Genomic DNA, 23,765 nt, shown 5'->3' with positions numbered 1-23,765 from the left:
TTTCATTTTTTCCACCTTAAAAGAAGAGTAATTTTATCTGTGTTTCCATTTTCAGTCATCCAACAAGTTGATGCTGAACACTACCTCCATGGTGACATGTCATTTGACACTTAACCTTTGGTAAAATCCCGTATTTTAATTTAAGTCCATCTTTTTCCAAAATAGTTTTTTTTTGTTTTTTGACCCTTGTCAGTTTTGTTGTTATGTCTGGTGTCTGTGCGTCTGCCCATTTGAACCTCAACACAAGAAAAATAATTATAAAGATTTTCATAGACTATTACCCTCTCATCTCTCTCTACTCTCTGGACCTTTTTTTCTTGGGTCCCTTGTGTGTGCACAACTTTATAACCCGTGACAGTCTTTCCATCTCCAGATATTTAAGTCTCACTGTAGAGTTCCTTTTGCTATGTAAACACATATTCACAAATGGCAGTGCTTAGGATGTAGACAGTTTGAGGCTCTTTACTGCAATTGTATTTTTACTGTATTTTCTATTGTGCCCTTAGATAATTCTCCTGTTGTTGCCTTTGTCTCTATCTCACATTTTTATTTCTTCCCTTTTTAAAAATTTGGTCCGATATTTGTCTGTTTTCTTAGCTATACCAAGATTGCTACACGGGGCTGTGTATATATAAAAATTGGAAAGGCACGGGCATGGTGATGGGAGTTCGGTCCTCCTCAGTTCTCAGTTCTGAATGTATCAAGGTTGCTGCGTTCCTCCTGCTCCCTGTGATCAGCTCTAACTCCACCTCCTGGTAGGATGCTTTCAAAGTCAATGTTAAAGGTAATGGGACACCTGGATCCTTCTTACCTTACAATCTACTCTCTTACCGAGTGAATGAAACCAATGAACTCTGTTTCTTTTCTGACTCTGCTCTGGGGAATCTAAGACTGTGAATGTGTCACTATTCCCTGGGGAGTCTGAAGCCTGAGCATGCGCACCAGTTGCTACCAATTGTTGCAAATCACAAGAGACTTGCCCTTTCTACCTTCTCCTCCAGGGATCCCCGCCTGCACCGGGGGTCCTGAGATCCAACCCCCTCCTTAGTGGTGACAGGTTAGGTCGGGTTGGTTGGACTATCTAGGGCAGTAACCCATGGAGTTCGCGTCCTCTTCCCCTTTAGCCGCGCAGACTCGGCGCCTCCGCCCTTGTTCCCTGGACGCTCCTAGCTTCCTATTGAAAGCTACTGCGAACGCCTTGAATGAAACGTGTGTAGGTTTAGTGTGTGGTAAAACCACCAGGGGATCCCGTCTCTCCACAAACCAGATGCTCTGCTAGAAGGAGGACGAGAGGGAGGCGACCTGGAGTGAAGCCCGCGCAGTGGCTGAGCGGCTGGGAGAGGCCGGGCCACCTCCCCTGTCCACCATGCACCGCTCCGCCCGCCTGCAGCGGTTCCAGGCACCACGCTCTCCACCCGGGTTGCGATGGTGGTGGCAGTGACAAGCTCCTGCAGCCCACAGCACTGTGCACAAAACAGCAGCGCCCTCTCCTCCCTCTCGCTCCACTCCACGCCTTCTCAGCCGGTGCACTAGGCACAGCCGCCGGCGCCATCCACTTGTCAACTTTGAACTGAAGGGGCAGCAACTTTGACAGTGGCCGCGGGTTTCGAATCTGGCTTCTCCTTGGCAACAGTCCCTTTGAAAGTCGTCGGAGTTAAACGAAGCAAGAGTTTCCTCTGTGCTCCGGCGTTGCCTTGTTTGCAACGGGTCCCCACCCCCAACCCCCCGCCAGCCAAGAGTGGGATTGTGACAGCCAGTCCCCTAGTGGAGCGGACTTGTTTTTCTTTTTCTCTAGAGACCTCTACTAGCGACTGGATAAAGCAGTACGGAAAGGATGTAAATAGCAGAGCAACTGTTACTAAGAAGACAGCCACCACCCAAAGGCTGGGAGGAGCGCGGGGCTTCCTCCAGGCTGCGCCCAGTCGCAACATTAGGGAACAATCAGGTGGTGTTCGCAACTTTTCAAGGTCAGCTTCTTGGATTTGTTATTTCCCTGGGAACCTTCGGGTGCACCGAGTTTGGATTAGATTTGGCTGGGAAATGCTCAGAACACGAAACGTGGAAGGATTGTAGGGATGTGTTGATGACACCGACCTTCCCCAAGCGCCCTGTTCCCTCCCAGCAATCTTCTGCTCCAATCCACTACCCAGCGGTGAGTATGTGACATGTGCCTAACTCTCTGCACCAAGTTTGGCAGCAGGTGTCGGTGCTAAGCTAGAGCCAGGCTAGTAGGTGCGCCCTCACCGAGCCATGCCAGCCCGGGGCGCGCCTCTCTCGCGCACATCGCGGCTGTTGCTCCTTCTGCTGTTTAAGGTTTCTGTCTCTGCTGCCCTGAGCTTTGTCCCTGAGCCCAGGAATGGAACTTGTCTGGGGGAGAGCTGTTCCCCACTGATCCAACGCCGCAGCAGGGATGCCCGTGGACCTGGGAATTCGGCAAGAAACGCTCTGCGAGTCCATGTGCCCCGAGAGAAACTGGAAGCAGAGGTGAGAGGGGCGACCTCCTGGGACCTCCCACCACCCAGGGGCGGTGACACAGGTGTGATTGAAGAAGCGGCAGCTGCTGGGCCCTTGGGACCTCCAACCAAGCCACCAAGTGCCTGGAGATGGAAAAGTGCCCAGGGTAAAGAACCATCGGGGCATTTGAGGAGAAGGGACCCCACGGATCCCCAACTCTTCCTTCAGACATCAGAGGGGGGAGAGATGAGTTCCAAGAGCGATGGGATTCCCCAGAGCAGCCAGGAGCACAGTGTGAAAACGGAACCCAGAGATCTTTTTTACTGGCCACGAAGAACTGGACAACTCCAGGATTCCCAACACAGGCCTTCAGCAGTACACGAAGGAAGGACCCTTGCTCCTCCAGGCAGGGCACTACCGCAAAACGGGTCTGCAGATGACTGGGTTCCTGACCAAGGGGGTCCACGCCGTGGAAACACCACTAGCAGGCGCGTGAGACTGAAGAACCCCTTTTACCCATTGACCCAAGAATCCTATGGAGCCTATGCGGTCATGTGCTTATCTGTGGTGATCTTTGGGACCGGCATTATTGGCAACTTGGCAGTGATGTGCATCGTGTGTCACAATTACTACATGAGGAGCATCTCCAATTCTCTCTTGGCCAACCTGGCTTTCTGGGACTTTCTCATCATCTTCTTCTGCCTCCCCCTGGTCATCTTCCATGAGTTGACGAAGAAGTGGCTTTTGGAAGATTTCTCCTGCAAGATCGTGCCCTATATCGAGGTAATGACCTCTAGCTACTGCCTTTTTCTGTTTCCGGAGAATAACGGTTGTATGTACCTACCTGTGGGACTCTTTGCTTCTTTCTCTGAATCCCTTCTCTTTCCTCCAGTCACTTATGCAAGCACGTGTGTGTATGAAAGAAAGCAGCTTTGCTAAACCATCTTCTAACTCCTCTGCTCCTAGCCTGGTGTGTGTGTGTGTGTGTGTGTGTGTGTGTGTGTGTGATAGTTCTATGTGTACAGCTTTTCTCTGGAAATGATGATATTTTTGACTTGGTATCCTGGGTTAAATAATAGCCGGCCCATGGTTGTCTTTATTGGAACCTAGTACTGGGGGTGGGGTGGGGGAGGGATCATTAGTATTCATTTACTAAAGTTCTAGCATTTCATTGTGACTCCACCATGCCATCCCCAAGAGGGGCGATTGAGTTTTTTTCATTTTTAACTACCAAAGCTGAGGTTATATTTTATGTATAAAAGAACATCAATTTTAGTTTTGCAGTTGGCCTCATGATATATTAGGAACCTCCAAATTAGTTTAAATTGGTTAAGCTGTCTACCTTACTGTTTCTTCTACATTGTTAGGTCTTCTTTGTGGATCCTTGTTAACTTTTAGAAACAGTTCAGTTTTCTGGATAAACTTAAACAAAAATAAGACTTAGTCCAGTCTCCTATACTCTAACATTTATAGAGCATAGGACACAATTTTGCCACTGCTATGGCTGTGAAGAATAAACAATTTTAAAGGGATTTACAAGTAACATAAGAATATTTCTGAAGAATAAAAGAGTTAGCTTCCAAACTTTTAAATAAAAATTGTTTGAACAAGACAAGGTTTTACTGCTTCATGCTAGAGCTACTGTACCCGTCGTTGCTCTAGCAGTAGGAATTGCTTTGTAAATTGGCCTCTCTTTAAACACCAGCTCTTGGAACCCAACCAAGTGTTTGGCTGCCAGTTGTGGTTTTAGCCAGCTGGGCCTTGATTTTTCTCCATTCAGGCTGTCCATTTCATTTATAGAAACACAAGAAGGGAAACTGTAAATATTCCAGAGCCTCTGATCCTGTCTGGCACCAGGGCCAGTTGACACTGTGTTCAACATTGTCTCAGGCTTAAAACTCCAAGATAAGTAAACAGCAAACAGTGCCTACTGAGAAGGTCCAGAGGCAGAGAGTCAATAAGACCCTCTGTTATTCAGTCTGGGCTCAGATGTAGGACCATCCATGGCTACTAAATCAGCTGTTGCTACTTACCAGGATCCAGGGCCTCACTGTTGCCAAGCACGGAGAGACTCTGAAATGCTGCCATTTACTGGGGAGAGGACATAGTTGGATTGTATAAGAGAATAGGTGTCATGTTACATTTATCCTTTCAAAGGCAATGTTAAGTTTTCTGTGACTTTTTGTTGTAATAATGCAGAAGACTTGTGCCAGAAGGAGATTTAGAAAGTAAAGTGTAAAGTTCAAACAGGAGAGGTAACCCACAAGCAGGAATTGTGTTGGCTTGCCTCACTGGGAACTACAGATTGGGGCAGGGGTTGCATTATACATTAGGTGGGAAGGTAATGAAAGAAGGTAGGAAAAGGGACCTGGAGAAAGAAACAAATAGCCAAAGCAATTAATGGAGACCACAAGTAAAAAGAATTGTATCAAACATAAGAATATTAAAACTTAGGTTAGTTTAATGAGACCTATCTTTTCTAAGTATAATGTCTATTATGCATTTAAATTTCTTTTTAACTCTGAAGTTTTTATTTTGCTGTTAGTTTGGTGAAACCAGGTGGAATGTAATGGAAGCTGGCCTCACACTCACGGTGTAGCTTAGGTTGACCTTGAACTCCTGATCGTCCTGCCTCCACTTCTAAGAGTATGGCGATTACAGTTTTTGTGTGTCCACTGTATCAGCCTGGGAGTTTACAAACTTATAACACTTTATATATCTTTTGAAGTCAGTTTTTTTTCATAAAGACTTTTGTTAAAAACATTTTTTCTTGTTAGTAAAACTCTTTCTTTTACTCTCTGTAGTTTTGCTTAGCTTTCTGCAATTTTTATAATCTTTTCTGTTCTCCATCATTGAGATTTGATTTTACTTTTTCCTAGAGAAGAAAAAGCTTGCTTGAAAATATTAATTTAAAAACATGACTAGTATTACATATTTTTGTATTTTTATACAGTACTTTTAGTTAAAATATATATGACAACCTATCACCACATTTTCTTCCTCTGAATAAATTTTATAATACTTTAGCATGTTTCATAAAAATAATTATTGAACCATGATGTCAACTTCCTAATTTCCAATTTCTAAGAACAAGATGAAATAGTCCAAATCTCAAAAACATTGTTTTTGCTTTTCCAAGTCTCAGACCCTGAGATGGAGCTTTTGTGTATATGGTTTGGGGTTGGGGAGGGGGTGAATTTTGTTGGGCCATGATCAGGTTTAACCCTTGTTTGACATTGAAGCGTAAGTAGGCAGAGGGAGAATTTGAACTGTTTATGAAGTTGCCTCAGAGACCTAATTTGATGCTTGGGAAGCACAAGGGTTAGGGTGGCCATGAAGGAGCATCCTGAATTGAGTCAGAGGACCTTTGTAGTCTTTAATGATCCCATCACTGGGTAGAAACTTCTTTCAGATATAGGACATATCTTTGAGCCCAGTGAATCTCTTTGGTGAAGAACAGTTTCTAGGTAGGGATGCAACCAAAAGCCATCAGACTCCTATACCCTATACTCCATTTTCTGGGGGAGGTCATGCTTCATCCTTGAGAGATGAGTCAGAAGCAGCCTGGGTAGAGAGCCACAGCACTTACTACACTGGCTTTACACTTTCTAAACTAAATTAGAAGGACATGACACCATAGCTTCCACTCTCATTCCAATGATAAGACATAATTCTGCAAATGCACCTAGGTAGAGACCACAGACTCATTAGTATTGGTTGCTATTTGCTGGTTGGAAAACTGTTTATAAAGCAAAGTTGTATGCAGAGAGCAGTTTGTTTTTGTTTCTACTTCTTTGCACTTTCTGAAAACGAATCCCTGCATCTATTAGACTAGATAACACCATAAGCCAGTTAGCACCATTTGGTACCTGACCATCATACATTGTCCTGTTCATACGTTTTATCCTGTTTCTGCAAGAAATCTCATGGTTTGTAGCTGATTTATGTTTTTAAAATCGTGACAATCAGTGGGTATGCTTAAATCTATCTAATAAAGATGACAGGTAATAGAATGGTTGAAAAATGGAGATGAGAGCGAGGTGGGGGGAAAAAAGAACTTGTATTTGGGAGCTATCATCATAGACACATCACAGTTAAGTTGGCCTATCACAGAGACACCAGTGAAACTAATCCTCAGAAAGACAGATATACATAGTGTCTGTGTGCTGTGGAGGCTTGGGTATGGGTTGTCTAAGCATGGGGCATGTGTTTAAAGCCAAATGATTCAGATACTGAATATGGTAAGCAAAACAGCTTTTTGCTCATTAGTTGATGGATGGAAGCCAGTCAGAACAATGCATCAGATGATCCCAGCTCGATGCCAAACAATTACTTATGTTTAGATGTTGATTGTGGGTTTCAAATGATATAAGATCCCCTATAGTTTAAAGGACCTGCACCTTCCAATAAGTCTCAGGTCATCACAGATTTATCTGTATTTTAATTTATTGGGATACCAGATCCCTGCGTAGAGATCTAGGGAACACATCTCACCAGGAATTCTGGCCAAAAGTAATTTGTGAAAAAAATCTAGAATATTGTACCATGAAAAGAGGTGGCATTTCCAATGACTCGGGAAATATTGGCTTTAAACTCTGTAAAACAAGTGATTTCTTCATTACTTTGGCTTGTACTCAGCACCGACAAGTGAAGAAAGGAAAGGCAATTGAGTGCTAAAGATGGCATGGCCGGTAACTGTGCCGTTCTACACAGAATTTCCTAAAACCCACATTCAATTAATAGCACATTTATCCCAGCAGATGCCGAATTTGCTTTAGCTGTGGATTAGCTATTAGGTATTCTGATGGACTTTTAAGTGGAAACATGCAGTTTTATGAGCAATTTGAAAGTTACTAATAATTTTCGCAGGGAAAATGGACTCAGTCTGTGAGAATGGTACTTAACAAATATTTTATGACTTCCCATTAATCCTGTTGTAATCATTTTCTACATTTCCAAGCATGGGCAAATATTTAGCTGGAGAGTTTAGCAAGAAAGAGAATCAGTTTTCCAAACTGTGCTTTCATTGACCCCTCTATCCTGGCACTGTATATATGGTGAAGTTAACGGAAATTGGAGCTTAATAAATAAAAACCGTAATAATCAAATTTCGGCTTCAAATAGCTAATGTGGTTGTTGTCCAAATGAGACTGTATTACAGGCTCATCAGTGAAGCGTGAACAGAGAAATGTTTTCTTCATGGTTTCTCTTCTAGGGATTATTATCTGACATTAAGCTCTTAAAGATTATGTATAAAACAGTAGCACCTGATAACTGACTAAGAACAATCTTAATAATTCATCAGTGTCTATGAGCCTTTTTTATATATGTCATCAGGTTTCCATTGATCCACCACCTTTTCCTTCATTACACATTTATTAGCGTTTTCTTCAGTGAAAGGCAATGCATTAGGACATGTAGCAAAGGGATAATATGTGAAAGTTTCCCAAGATAAATATCCCGGATAACCTATGGTTATTAAAGTTTTGAAAGAATAATACAGTATTCTACAGCATGACTAATACTGTAATATAGGCTTTACGGAAGCATTGGGAGAAGTTCCAGAATGGTCTCAGATGGACCAGTTCACAATCATAATGAGTTATGACCAAAGACAGAGAAATTCAATTGAAAACTCTGCCCCCTATATAATGTTCTTTTCAATTATACTTTCACCACTAATTTAGATGATTCTACTGCTTACATCAATATTGAACTCACAAGTACGAAAATCTTTTAATTCTTGTTTTTATAAGCTCATTAGCTTCTTAATATGAAATGATAAAAAGTTAAAAACACAAGGCATCAAAGAGAAAGGCACTAGACATTTTTAAAAAAATACAAATTTTATATAAATGACAAAAGAACTATCTTTATTTAATAATGATTAATCAATACCAAGTGTTTTTCAACCTTCCTAATGCTGTGATCCTTCAATACAGCTCTTCATGTTTTGGTAACCTCCAGCCATATTATTTTCATTGCTACTTCATAACAATAATTTTGCTACTGTTATGAATCATAATGCAAGTATATGTGGTTTTTGGTGGTCTTAGGTGATCCCCATGAAAGCATCATTTGACCCCATGGGGGTCACCACACACAGGTTGAGAAACACTGATCTATACAAATATTAACAATGTTAGAATTTTTTTTTAACAATGCAGTGATACATAGAGTCATTTTTTATAATCCCAAAGCCATGCATTGCATTTAGTAAAACCTTAGAGAAGCTAAGAAGGAAGACAGACAAAGGGGATACTTTGTGCATTATTACAAACTAGGAGAAAGAAAGCGTAAAGACTAGAGTTCTCCAAGAACTAAATTAATTTCTCTAGTGTACACTCTGAGGACTTTGACTTCCTGAAGGGTTCCAAGGTATCCTGAACTTGTCAGCAAAGGGCCTTTCAACAAAGAAAAGGAACCAACAATGGCTACAAAACAAAGATATAAACAAAGAAACCATGAAATAAAATTCTTGCTTGATCTTATGAACATAGCCAAGGTGGGGCAGGTGAGGACCTACTTAGCTCCTTATGTTGCTGCATGGACTTTTCCCCCCCCTCTTGTTAATGTGTTGCAAACATATTTAATTGTGTCACTTTGGAAGCTCATAGACCTATGTCTGAGATGTGGACTGAGGGAAGAGAGAGATTGACAGGCATCTAGAAACCAAGATTTGTCTCTGATGTAGGAGTCATGTGTCTATCCTTTAAGGCTACTTCCTCATTTTATCTCTCAAGAACTTACCTGCCAAGTTTCCCTAATTAACTCAATCATGTTGCCAAGACTAACTCTTAAGTATCCTCATTAGAATATTATTTTTGTGCCAAAATGGTGATCTAATCTAAATTTCTATGGTAGAGAATGAACTTACTACAGCTTCAAACTTTGGGGTCTTCCTATTTGCAAAGTGGATATTGATTATTTAGATCATATCCATAAAGCACTGGCTATAATCTTAGTATCAAATTTACTACAAAGGGCAGATACTTTCTGCTTGTGAGTTTATGACTGTTTTTTAATGCTATCCTTCTGTATGTACTTGGATGATTCATAGCATTAATGAGGACCAGATCACTGATTTTATCCTTGCCTAAAATGGCTTTCTGTCATTAGGTCTGTGACTCTATTAACAGCTGCTACTTTGTTGCGAAAGAGCCCTGTATTAGCATGCCCCATCTTCCCTGTCTTCTTACTTTCTCTGTCTTGTGTCTTGTCCTTTGTTCAAATATATTTTTTATAAGAAAGATGGTCTGATAAATTAATTCACATCAAGATGTCAGAATTGCAAATATTTGCCTTTTGGAAGAGGACTGAATAGAGGCGATTTCCTTTTCAGATTACTGACTGCAGAATTTTAGTTAAAAGCTAAGAAATTTCATGTTAACATGTTGTTTCAATACCATTCAAGAATGGCGGGAATATTCAACTACAAGTATATATTTTACTTTACATTTACTGTCACACAGACCAATTTGAGTAATGACAACAGAAATAAGTTGAAAATCTGTCGATTATTCTTCAGTACTTACCCAAGCACCCAGTTAAGAAGCTATGATTCCCCTTCAGATGAGTGAAAATCATCATAATTGTACCAAGAATTGTAAGCTGTACTGTGAACTTGGGAAAACATGATATTATGAAACAAATTTCTAATTACTGGGAATAAATGTAGGGTAGAAAATATCTTTAGATTGGTTTATTCAAGAGGGTAGCATATTTTAAGACAAATGATACAAATATTGCTTAACTCTCTCCTATTAAAATTAATGAACATTTGACAGATGCTTAGCTATATAATGTTAGATAAGGTAAATTTAAATGACTTTTTTTTAAATATGGAAGGAATAAACTGTGCTATAGAAGTTTTAGTTAAAAGGAAACCTTAATTCAAGCTAGACTTGAAAGAAAAAATACCTGATCAAGACAAGTTTTGAAGCAATATGTTGGCTTTAAAATAATCTCATTTGATTTTTAGATAAGAGTCAACCTGTTATTAAGCTGACACAACACCAAAGTATGCAAGAGGAGGCTAAAATGGCAGTCAGAAGTTGTTTTTCTCAGTGACATTATAAAATCACGTATAAACATAGGCTAGATATGACAGACTAGCATTGGTTTGTGTGAGATGTGGACATGTTAAATTACACATTATCTATGTTCCAATGGCAAGAAAGCTTATCTTATGGACTTATGGTTGTGAAAACCCCTTTGATTTACAGCTTATCCACGCATAAGAAACAGGGTTTGCTTCTCTATTTGTACTGTCTTTGGTTTTGGAAACACTAATCAAAGCATGTTCCTGCCATGGTTATCAACCATACTCTAAAATGAAGACCTTTTTGAAAAAGGTCATCTTATTTACAGCAATCTGATTAACAACAGTTCTTTTGAGTGTGTTCTCTCGTGGTCTGCAGTGTTCTGCTAGTGAAGTTGCCCTGAAGTCTTGCAAGGATGAAGATTATGGAAAATGCAAGGGAAAAAAAAAGTCCAAAGGCATACAAGTTCAAACCATTTAGGGTTTGAAAGGAAAGTACCCAGTGCTCATCCTGTCCCTTCCTGACTGGGTGTTAGTCCCTTAACCACTGGCATAATAAGTTGCCATTCATGGCCCAAATGAATGGGTTCTCTCAACAATAATGTCCTTGTTCCCTAGGGTTACTTGTAAACAAAAGATGCTATATAAATAGATGTATTAAACATTTTAGATATAAAAGCAAAGTTAGAGTACAGTTTTCATGACCTTGGTTAGATAGTTCCCTATTTTATAGAAGTTATTTAAGCAAGTAGATTCAATTTCATGTGAAGAAAACTGCTTAGAACTCCCCAGATCTTTCTCTGTAGTGTCTTCTGATTCCAAGGGAAGATTTAGTAGAAGGTGCTTTTCATTTGCTAAGAGTTCTGCTTACTTTATGTGTTCTCTTGGGTGTTTCACAACTTGCTCTCAATCTTAATCATTTCTCTACTTTTTTTTCTAGTAACCTTTGGCAAATGGACCAATAGCTTAGACAGAATCTCCACAGATTACTGTTTTTGTAAAAGACTGACAGGCTCTTATTACTTTTCATTTATATTCTATATGAGTACCTGTCTACATTTATGTGCATCTCTAATACCTGCAGAAAGCAAGTGAGGGTATGAGATCCCCTGGAAGAGGAAGTATAGATGTTTGTGAACTTCCATATGGACGCTAGGAACTAAAGTTCAGTACTTACTTCATGTGCTCTTAACTACGGACCCAATTTTCCAGCCCACTATGTCTTTCTTATGTTCTGTTTTCTAAAGACTAATTTTGCAAGTGACTATACATAACGTGAGTCTCAACAGGGCATTTTCTTACATGTGTCTGTATACTTTGTTCTCATTCATTACCTTCTTCTCCAGCTGACTCACTTTCTTCCTCTAATGGAACCAACTTTTGCTTTCCTAACACATTTAATCCATTACTCTACTTCCCAGTTCCCTTAAGATCACTTCCTCCCATCCTATGATCATTTTCTAGTTTCATAACCTATACACATACATAGCAAACAAATACATACACATGTACACAGAGGCACACACGGAGAATTTTAAATCCGTGTTCAGCATATGAGAGAAAACATGTGGTACTTGTCTTTTTAAATATAACTTATTTTGCCTAACATTGTAATTTCAAATTCCATTTTATGTTTGTTTGAACTTCTCTTTGTGGCTGCATCAAAGTCCATTGTGTACAATATTTTAAAAATTTTCACTCTCTAATTCTTGGCTATTGTAACACTAAACATAAGTACACAGGTGTCTTTGAAAAAGTTAACCTGGATCTTATAACTGTCCAAAAGTGCTATAGCTGGGTATTATAGTGATCTTTTTCAGTTTGTAGTTTTTGAGGAATATTCACAAGTTTTAAGATTTCACCAGCAGTGAATGAAGTTTCCTTTCCTTTTCCATCCTCGCCACACTTGTTGCCCCACCGCCATGATAGCTACTCTCACTTGAGTTCAAGGAGTCTTGAGGAGGTTATCACTTAGATATGATCAGTGGCTGCCCATGTTTTTGCTTTTTCAAATACCCATTGATCAATTGTTATTTCTCCAAGAACTGTCTATTTAGATCATTAGTTACTTTATTGCTTAAATATCCTTTTCAATGTTTAACATTTTAGAGTCTTTATGTATTTTTAATAGAAATTCCCATCTGATTCGTGTTTTCCAAAACACCTTTCCTTATTTTGTAGGCTGTATCTATTCTGCTGATTTTATTTTAACCTTTGTAGAAGTTTTTTTTTGATGTTATGAATCTTCATATGTAAATCCTGAAGATTGTCTCCTGTGGTGTTGAGGTCCTTTCCACATGGTATTAGTGAAATGTTTTCAGGACCTACTATTTCATTGAATTAAATTCTTGAGCAATGAGAACAATGTATCCCACTCTATTTTGAATTATAAAGTATGTCTCCTACCATTAGGACCCTGTGGTTACTTTTTCTGTAGTATTTCTTAAAAGAAACTAGGAAACCACTGACCTTTAAAATCACTTGTGCTTGAAAGAGATATTTGGTTTCGTTCTCATGGAAGAAGAGAGTTTCACATTGACTCTTTCCCTAAAGACATTGTCATCCATACCTTGCTGATGTTATTTCTCCTCAGTGCTGTAACATAGCTGTCTTAAATTTGTCATCAACAAGGCTGAGCAGAAATACAGGACACGGCATCATAAAAATGTCCAAGAAGAACATGGTCTTTGATAGTCGGAGTCTCAGTTGAGTTTCTTTAGTTCAGCCTTGCCAGTGATGAGGGGTTTCTTAAACAACATTGCAGTTTCTAGGCAGGGGACTATATTTGTGTTGTTTCACTATAAAGTATTTATTGATTTGATTATCTTCTATAACAAAATTTAGATCTAAGCTCTGGAAGCTATTCCTTGAACTTCCATTTTAGTTTTAAAATTCTCTGTATTATTCAGTGGTATAGCCTACAGAGTCCATGGTAAAGGGAGGAGTCTACACTACCCTCTTCCTTATGAAGGAAAGTTGGTCAAGGGGAGGATGATAACTTGTCTCTAATGGGATTAGATGTGAACTGAAATATCATGTGAATTCTATCCTAACTACAGTTAGAAATAAAACTTTTTACATAGAAATTAAAAATGGCATGCAGTTCGGGTTAGTAAAACATTTAAAACATAAAATTCCATGTAACTTGTAACAAGTGACCTCAATCTAAAATATACATTCTGAAGCACTTCATAAGTCTTCAAATTTACCAATGTACGAGCTCCATCTCTTAAATGTATCAGAAGATAAAAGAAAGCTTTGCTATTCAGACACTAAATGATCGTTTGAATGATGAAAGGGATAGATGAAATGAATGACCTTTGTTCTGGGCTATTATTTTCCTAAAGAAGAGAAAATCTTTTCAACTTTATGAGGGTCACTGTACATGTCAGGACCAACAGAAAGCATATTGAGAGCCAAATTCTGGGTGGTCTTCAGGGTCTCTTGCCTGTGTACTTCATTGTTTCAGCCTACAGTTTTGAATGCATTCCTTATGGTATAATTCATGACCATATCAGTTGTTAGTATGTAATTTAAAAAGCCAAATCCCAAGTTTATGCCAATGTGATGGCTTATATAGTAATTGGTGTTATTTTCCAAGATGCAGATCATAACCTTTGGGAATGTATAATCTGGAAAGTTTTATCATTTGGTCAGCTTAGGAAGCTAGTTAGACACCTGTAGGGATGTCTCCTTGTCAGCTATACAGGAGCAGATAGGAGGTGACAAAGGAGTTCTACTTTTGATATGATGCCAATTGTGGACAATATATATGCCTTGTTCACTATCATTCTTGTTATGAAGCATGATATAATATATGTATATTGCTATAGGTATGTGTGCATATATACATTTTTATATATGCATGTACATGTGTGTGTGTCTATGTGTGTATGAATAAACATTCATGTTTATAGCATTGGGCTGATGTAACACTCTCTTTGCTACTAAAAATAGAATTCAATATGTCCACCATGCTGCTGAAATTGTCTTAATCACACTTCAAGTTTGATTGAGGAGAGTGACCCTTAAGCACATACTGTACTTAAGTTTGTACTCTCTACAGCTTCCCTGGGTCCTTTCTCAGACATGGACTATTGCTGTTTCCATCTTGTCCCTGGCTACAGCTCTATGAAGCCTCCATGCACAAGATGATGACTGGGCCAGAGATGGAGGAGTTTTATTGTTGCTCCTCTGAGATACAAAGAACAGCAGAACATTGTTTCAAAGAGAGATCTTTGAGATTTTTATTTTTATTCTGTTGCCTTTTCTACATTTTGATATGGATCCCTTAATAACTTACCTTTCCAGTATCTAAAATTCTCTACTTCTAGCGTTCTTCTAGTCTCAAAATTCTCAAAATGAATAGCCTTGACTATCAAGAGTGTTTACTGCTTCTGCTGTTAAGTATTTTCCCTATTGCCATTTAGTTCGTAAGAGAGTGCACCTCACTCATCCCAGCTCAGGTGTTACACCAGAGAACTATCTACCTAAGCCTATGCCTAAAAGCCTTCCTCCTAAGAGAATGCTTCACAGTGGTACTGAATTTTAGCCATCAGATATGGTCATTATATGAAGAAGATCGAGAGTTCATGATACAGTTTTATAATTGCATATAATCACACTATTCATCTTCATAGAATTTTAATAAGCGTCAAGTAAACAAGCATATTTAAAATGTGATAGGAATCTTTTCATGTTATCTTAACATTTAGGCATTTTAATGACATGGTAGATTTCGTATTTGAGTATGCAGAATCTGGGCCAACACTCCTTATTCTGATGATTTTTATCAATTTGTCTCTGAGATAAACAGCTAAATCTTTACATGTGCTAAAATCTTATATAAATAATTTGGGGAATTACTTAGCAGAGACTTTTCCACATTTCAATTTCTTTCACATCATCAAATTTGGTGCATGAGTGAATTTTTTTTTTAGAATATCTGGGGCAATGGGGCTACAGGTGGGACAGCGGGAGAGCATCAAGGTCTAAGACTGACATTTGGATGGTGGTTGCTGTTGGCAACTGCATTTCAAGGGCTATCAGCATTTGGGATGGCCCAGCTTTTCTTACTGTCTCCTTCAATAACACTTTATGATGCTGGCATGACCTTTCTAAGTTCAAGTTATTTCTGTGAGGTCTTAACTGCAGTTCAGGCTATTAGAGAGAAGCACAATTTGTAAACACGGAGCTAGATACAGGTACAATGTGAATTTTGCACACAAAACTGGAATGATTGCTCAATACAACTACAGCACAAGACAGATGTAGTTGAGATCCTACCCTGATGCAGAAGCTTTGAGAGTTGTCTGTCTTTCAGTCAAATACAGCAACAGTATTCATGAGCAGAGTTGGAGTATGTGTAAATCTTGCTTAAAATTTGTCTTGATATTTGTTATGAGATTAAGTATATGGAAACTGGGAAATGTTATTTTGTCCTAGACTGGGAACATGTTCTTTTATTTTCCCCTCCCCAAACATGTTCTCATTAAGAGACAGCTTCCACAGTCACTGTAGCTGGCAATCTATCATTCCCATTTACTACCCACACATTTATATTTATTCTTCTCATGAAATTCTCTGCAACTGATTCAGACTTAAGAGATGCATATAGTAGTGCTTGTAATGTGTGGGTTAGAGTTTAGAAATTCCTAAATTAATAATCAGAAAGAATAAGAGGAAGAAAAGGATACCTACTATACATTGGGTATTCTTTGTAAGTAAAGAAAGAAAACAACCAACAAACAGGTGTGCTGAGCCTCTAAGAGACTGCATCTCAGAGCGTCTGGATTCTGCTTTACAGAGACATCCTTTTAGCATAACCACTATTCATTATTTTAAAAAGATGTGAATCACAAACCTCAGGGGCTTGATCTTTGTGCACAGACTCTGAATAGATAGTGACAGAGACAACAGGGAACTATGCACTAAACATTTCCTTAGTGAGGCTGCCCAGAGTCTCTTGGGAGGATGTGTTGATACGTAAGCATCTGAGGATTTCTTTGTTTTACGTTCATAAGAGAAGTAAAACAATTCAAAACCTTAAATGAAGACACAAATTGTGGAAAGTGTATATAATGATCTGTAATTTTTACATGGCATTGTTTGATGAGGACCTTTAAATAATGCCAGTCCTTTTATAAATTTTCTTCCAAGTATGGTTGCAGACATTTTTAAAAACCCTCATTAGAAACTAATGAGAGCCAGGTAGACCTCCCTTGTAGCATTGTTTAGCATCTCAAAAAGAAATGAGAAGCAAATATTCATCATGAGGAATGACTGATCTTTGTAAACATTAATATTAATCTTATTTCTTTCTAAATTGTCTAGGAACTTTTTCAATGAGGATCTGTATCACATTGCTCCTGACTCTCTGTCTCCCTCCAACTCTTCCTCATCTTTGAAAGTTAATGTTTTCAATGGGAATGTACAGATGGCTTCTCATTCTCCCAGCTATAAATTATTGATGCTTCTTATATGGGTATTTTGGGGGGATTTTCGCAAAGAACTTGAAGTATTATTGCCATAAGCTCAACCATAAGCTCTTTATCCAACAGGTTTAGAGCTTTGCTGTAAATTTTTCTTGCCTTCTGCTTTTCATGCAGTTGAAGTGTTATTATATCCTGGTTTTAGATAATTCTCATCAATAATAATAAAAATCATGACACGGGCTATGACTACATTTCATATTAGAGTGCAGGGACACTGTGTGATGTGTCCTGTGTGGGAAGGAGAAAGCATATTGGACAGAACCCACAAAGCACGTTGGCATAGCTCTGGGGACAGTGGCAGCTTGATCATGGCAGATAAACAACACATGTCTGAGCATTATCATTTTCTTTTTGCTATTGTGATCCCATTGGGTTCTAAAATAACTGATATTAAAATATTTTTAATTTTCTGGCTCTTTTTTCAAACTACAATATCTAACTATGTCTTAAAACATCTCCATTAGCAGTCACAAGAATAAATACACTTAACCTTGTTTCTGGGGCAAAGTCCAAAGCATGTCATCTGCCTGCAGACTTTCTTTATATAGAACCATTAACACTTTAATTGCCCTTATTTAAATCTGTAAAAAATGGCCATATTTATTAAACTCTAACTTTCTTATATATCGCACCAAATGTCAGGGTGAATTTTGTTTCAGGTGTTGAGTTGTGATTATAGGATTTCTCTTCCACTCTTGGTTGACTGTGATGTAGAAGGATTGCTGTTGTTCCCATCTATATACTCAGTATCAAGTACAGTGCTTGGCTTAGTGTTGGTGTCAAAAAAGAAATGCATACATACACTGGGTGTATATCTCTGTGCCTCGCTAGAATATGCCTGATGCTTAAGGACTATTATGTAGACAGGTGATTGTTTGTGTGTTGGTACTGTTTGCATTACTGTAACCAAAGTATTTGACGTATACAACTTAGGGAAGAACTCATGCTTGCCCTCAGGTGCTGGGGCAAAGCAGCAGAGTGGAGGCTTAAGCAGAGCATCCTGGTGTGGAGCCTATGGTGTAGGCTTTGGGAGAGCATCTTTATTTCACCTCTTGACAGAATGAAGCAAAGAGAGAAAGGCCCAGGAAAGAAGGTAGATGAGATAAACATCTAAGGGCTTACCCCAATGATTTACCTCCCTAACAAGGCTCCTCCTCTCATCATTTACCCTCTGTATACAAAGCTATCATATCCTGAGCCCATCTAGGATGCAAACCATTTAGTAGGTTAGAATCCTCATGTTCTAACCTCTGAACACAGACACAACTATATGTGTTTATCCTGCGTTCTGTAGGTGTTTTTTATGCAGCTGAGTTGACACATTAAACTATCATAGTACATTTAGATTAGGAATATATAGTCTTGGGAAAGAAAAGGCCACCCTGAGACTGTCCCACCTGATGAGTCATTCCATATGCAGTTACCAAATGCAGACACTATTGTGAATGCCAAGAAGTGCATGCTGATATGGCTGTCTCCTGAGAGGCCCTGTCAGAGCCTTACAAATACAGAGGCGTATGTTAGCAGCTAACCATTGGACTGAGTGCAGGGTCTCTAATAGAGGAGTTAGAGAAGGTACTGAAGAAGTTGAAGGGGTTTGCAACCCCATAGGAAGAACAACAATATCAACCAACCAGACCCTCCCCCTCCCATAGCTCCCAGGTACTAAGCCATCAACAAAGGAGTACACATGTCTCCAGTTGCATATATAGCAGAGGAGGGCCTTGTCAGGCATCAATAGAAGGAGAGGTCCTTGGTTCTATGAAGACTGAATAAATGCCCCAGTATAGGGGAATTGAAGGCAGGGAGGTGTGAGTGGGTGGGTGGGTGGAGGAACACCCTCATAGAAGCAGGGGGAGGTAAGATGTGATAGGGTGTTTCTGGGAGGGAGGGAAACTGGGAAAGTGGATAACATTTGAAATGTAAATAAGGACAATATCCAGTAAAAAATGCTTTAAAAAATGAAAAGAAAAAAGAAATTAAGTGGATACAATTGAGGAAGATGCTATGTCCACCTCTGGCCCCCACAATCATACATACACATACATTACCCCCCCCCTTCATTTTACAGCTTTATGTTTGGATGATGGCGGAATAATTAGAAAGTATAATTTGTCTGTAAAAGACAAAATTACTTATCCAACTACCCCTTTCTTACTGTAAAAGTAAATTTGAGTGCTGAGTTAATTCTTTATATGCTTTGTGTTTATTTTTTGTTCTACTGTTTTAGAAATAATCCATTTAGCTAGGGATGTAGTTTAGTAATAGAGCTTTGATCTATATGCACAAGGTCCTAAAGCTTAAGAATTGGTACAGGCAAAAATTAATTTGCAGGCAAAATTATTTATCTAGATGTTATTAAACTAGATTAATTTTAGCTTTGATATTCATTTAAAAGTTCTGTATAGTTTTAAAAATCAATCTGCTTTAATGTATTTTAGAAAGTATTTGAAATGCTTTGTAAGTTAAGTAATATATTTTGTGTAAAATAAACAAAAGATAAATTTTTGCATAAGTGAAAAAAAAGTACTATATAGTCTTGGGAAAGTATTGTTGTGAATGACAGGAATATATTTCTGCTTGAGCTGGAACTACTGACTAACTAGGATATCTAACCACAAGCACACAAGAGCAGTGATATTTAGATGTGGTATTCTATCTGTCAAACTGTTTTCCAGTGTATTTCCTGTAGTTAGAACTAGACACTATCTTGGCTCTTCTATGCATTTTTTCATGGTTATTTTATGTGTATTTTTGCCTTATTTAAGCATCTCATCTTTTTCCTTTACATTTAATGGATGTTTGTGCTTACCACATACTTTTTTCATGATGAATATAATAATCTGATGTTTTGTCCCGTAGCTTGTTTCATTGAGCACGTGAACTCATAGAGGTGGCTGTTTTGTATATTGTGATTTTGATCTTGTTAACTCATGTTTCCCTTATTTATGAGATGTCTCTGAGCCCTTCCAAAGAGGATTTACGTCTGTCTCTCTCAGACATCATTAATGATTTAAAATTCCATTTTCGATTTTTCCATCTTACATAGTTGGTGCAAATTCTAGACTTCATTTCATCTAAGTTGCTCTCCTAGTTTCGATTTGAAACCCCTGCCCCAATTCACACTGATTCCCAATACACCCATGTTATCATGTAGTTAAATTTCTCCAATGTCTGTTGTTCCCTTGTCCCCTTTACACACTTAAATGTGTCACTTTTGGGAGAATTCTGAACTCATAAAGGTGTCTGCTTCAATCCTTACCCACGTTTGTTTTTCAAAGTAAGTTACATTTACTTATTTGTGTGTGTGTGCGCGCACACACACACACACACACACACATGCACGCATCCACAGGTGTACAACAGAGCACATCTGAGTAGATGTCAGAGTACTATTTGCTAATATTAAGTCTCTCTTTGCAAAAAGTGGATTCTGGGAGTCAATCTCAGGTCATCAGGCTTGATACCCACTGTACTGTCTTCTCAGCTCCATTACTTACATTGGTCCTAGGTTCATCTTCTATCTCTACACATGGACAGCTACCATGTAGCACCAAACTGCCTTGAAACCCTATGAAGGAAAGGGAGTGTAAGCAACTAACTTGAAATTTATTTTCTCAATGATTTTGGCCTCCAGAGAACTTCCCTTTCTTGTTTTTCAGAAGTGTATGCCTTAAAAAGGAGCAGAAGGGATCCTTTATTTTGTGTTTAGAAAACACTGGGGACATTTCTCCAATTGAGGAGCTTGTGAGAAACAATCAGCTCAGAAGCACTGGCTGTGTATGGCAGTTCTGAGCCCCACCAGGGAAAACGTGACCATTTGAAGTAATAAAAACGAGACACAAGCCAGTCTCTGCTGCTTATCTAGATGTCCTGATGGCTGGTACTTTCACAGTGACTGACATTCTTACAGCCTCTAGAGGTTCTTATCTGTGACAGAAAAATCACACAGGACTTGCTGACCTTTATAGAAGTACGTTACTTTCCCTACTACCATTCCTTGGTGTGTGTGTGTGTGTGTGTGTGTGTGTGTATCAGTCTCTGTGTGTGTATCATCCAGAAAATACAATTTTTCTCTCCAATAGGCTCAAATGATTAAAATGATTGGTCAAGTTTACCTTCCTGCTTCGACTTACTTTTGAGAGAGAGAGAGAGAGAGAGAGAGAGAGAGAGAGAGAGAGAGAGAGAGTGTGTGTGTGTGTGTGTGTGCGTGCACTCATTTCCCCTGCTTTCTGCTCTCCTTGAGTTCTCTGTCTTCCCATGCCCCGTTCCTTCCCTCTTCTACTCTTCCCTGCCTTCTTCTACTTTGCCCTTCTCTCACCTCCCCTGTTGTCTCCTCCCTCCTGCTTTAATTTTCGATGCTATGATCTCTCAAAAGCTCTGTATTATGTGTCCCCCTCACAGGTGGCTTCGCTGGGTGTTACTACCTTCACCTTATGTGCACTGTGCATAGATCGCTTCCGGGCTGCCACCAACGTCCAGATGTACTATGAAATGATTGAAAATTGCTCTTCCACCACTGCCAAACTTGCAGTTATCTGGGTTGGTGCTCTGCTCTTGGCCCTTCCGGAAGTTGTCCTCCGCCAGCTGAGCAAGGAGGATTTGGGCTTTAGTGGCCAGGCTCCTGCAGAACGGTGTGTCATAAAGATCTCTCCCGATTTACCGGACACAATCTATGTTTTGGCTCTCACCTATGATGGTGCAAGGCTTTGGTGGTATTTTGGCTGCTACTTTTGTCTGCCCACACTTTTCACCATCACCTGCTCTCTAGTGACTGCTCGGAAGATCCGCAAAGCGGAGAAGGCCAGTACCCGTGGTAACAAGCGGCAGATCCATCTAGAGAGCCAGATGAACTGCACAGTGGTGGCTCTGACCATTTTATATGGGTTTTGCATAATCCCTGAGAATATCTGCAACATTGTCACTGCCTACATGGCCACGGGCGTCTCTCAGCAGACCATGGACCTGCTCAACATCATCAGCCAGTTCCTTTTGTTTTTCAAGTCCTGTGTCACTCCCGTGCTCCTCTTCTGCCTCTGCAGACCCTTCAGCAGGGCCTTCATGGAGTGCTGCTGCTGCTGCTGCGAGGAGTGTATCCAGAAGTCTTCCACTGTGACCAGTGACGACAACGACAACGAGTACACCACAGAACTGGAGCTGTCGCCCTTCAGTACTATCCGCAGGGAGATGTCCACTTTTGCTTCTGTGGGGACTCATTGCTGAAGGAACGGCTTGGTTAGCTCTGATTTCTTCGATTTTCATATTCTGTGAAAATTTTTACTCCATATTTTTCCTTACAGGGGAACAATGCAAACATTTTGAAAAGCAAGTAGAGGAAGACATATTAACTACTCTAGAACTGATTTTGCAAATTAATATTTGTGCTCTGGGAAAAAATGTTTCTATTTAGTTATGTAAGAAGAAGGAGGCCAACAGTCTCAGATCATTTTTTTCTGCTATGGTGCTAATATTTTATTCAAAAGTTATTGCACCTTAACAATATTAATTGTTTGATTTCTTTCTTTCTTTTAAAAACATAATCGTTGTATATTGAAGGCAGGCCCGGGATTTTGCTAGTTATTTTGTGTTTGAGTTGTGATTGGAAGTACATTGTATTTGAAATGGTTTGTTTTTTTCCAGCCATGCAACTTAGCACCAAATAAACTTCTCATCCTTCTTTAACATGACTGTCAATCTACTTTTAACCAAGACTCAATAAATTTTTTAATTGCCTTAAATACACAATTGCTGGTCCTATGCACAGTTTAAAACTGGCCTTACTGTTTTATAATTACATCTTACTTTAAAGGAGTGAATCGCTGTGTTATAAGGAAGTATTTTAAAAAGAATACTATTTAACTGCATAACTCATAAAACTATATTGTACATTAAAATGAGGCATTTTTAATATTCACACATAGCTGTAAAATCACTACTGCATATTTGTAAAATATGAATAGACAGAAGAGTAGGTGGAGAGTTCTCTTTCTTTGTATTCTACATCTACCTTTGATCTGGCACATGGAGGCACAGGTTTTCCCAGGAGGAATTATAGGCTGACTGAAAGCCGAGAAACAGTGTACTTGTCATCTGATTCTGTCCACAGAACAGTAGCCTCTGAAGTTGTATGGCTCATATGTGCAGTGCTCTGAATTATAGTAGTCCTTCTTGATTTTTTTTATTTAATTTTTTTATGAGAATTTCTTAGAAGTACTCCATTCAAATGATTTCCAGCACTCCTTTCGCCTTCCAACTCCCTCAAATTCATACTTAAAAAATGAACCTAATTAAATCTTTAGAGTGAGGTTTTTATGTGGAACAAAAGTATAGCTATATAATAATAAGATACATATATATCTTGATTAGAGTACATGAGTATTCAAATACTACGTTTAAATGGATATTTAACAAAACTCCCCCACCCCCAAATCTAACCTTGCCCATTCAGTTGAATCACACGGAGCTTGGCATGTGGGTTACATGTCTAGATGAGATGGCAGAATCTGGCCTGGAGACAAAGCAATTTATTTTAAGTTTCCAGAAAATGTGCCTGTGCCTTCAGCAAAACAAGCCCAATTATGTTTGCACAGTGTTTCCTACCTGTTGGCTTCTGTGTTCTTTAGCATCTCTGAGTAAGTGCCATCTCCAAAATGCTAGCTTGATGTTGTTTACACCACTCAAATGCAGTGATTGAAAACTTAAGAGAGTCAACTCAACTAATTTACATCCCTGAAAAACCCAGATCAGCAAAAATATAGAAGAAAGCTCTTACATTT

The 23,765-nt window shown here is 39.2% G+C and overlaps 1 protein-coding gene across 1 annotated transcript; it reads left to right on the top strand.

Annotated features, from left to right (window-relative positions):
- The first annotated feature begins 617 nt into the window (after positions 1-617).
- Positions 618-22,729, top strand: Gpr37 (G protein-coupled receptor 37). Its single transcript, XM_021165302.1, has 2 exons — positions 618-3,237; positions 21,394-22,729. The coding sequence occupies exons 1-2, from the start codon at positions 2,251-2,253 to the stop codon at positions 22,210-22,212; spliced, it is 1,806 nt and encodes a 601-aa protein (XP_021020961.1). The 5' UTR covers positions 618-2,250; the 3' UTR covers positions 22,213-22,729.
- The last annotated feature ends 1,036 nt before the right edge of the window (positions 22,730-23,765 follow it).

This window comes from Mus caroli, chromosome 6, assembly GCF_900094665.2.
Source record: "Mus caroli chromosome 6, CAROLI_EIJ_v1.1, whole genome shotgun sequence".
Lineage (NCBI taxonomy): Eukaryota > Metazoa > Chordata > Mammalia > Rodentia > Muridae > Mus > Mus caroli.
This window is presented reverse-complemented; position numbering and strand designations above follow the sequence as displayed.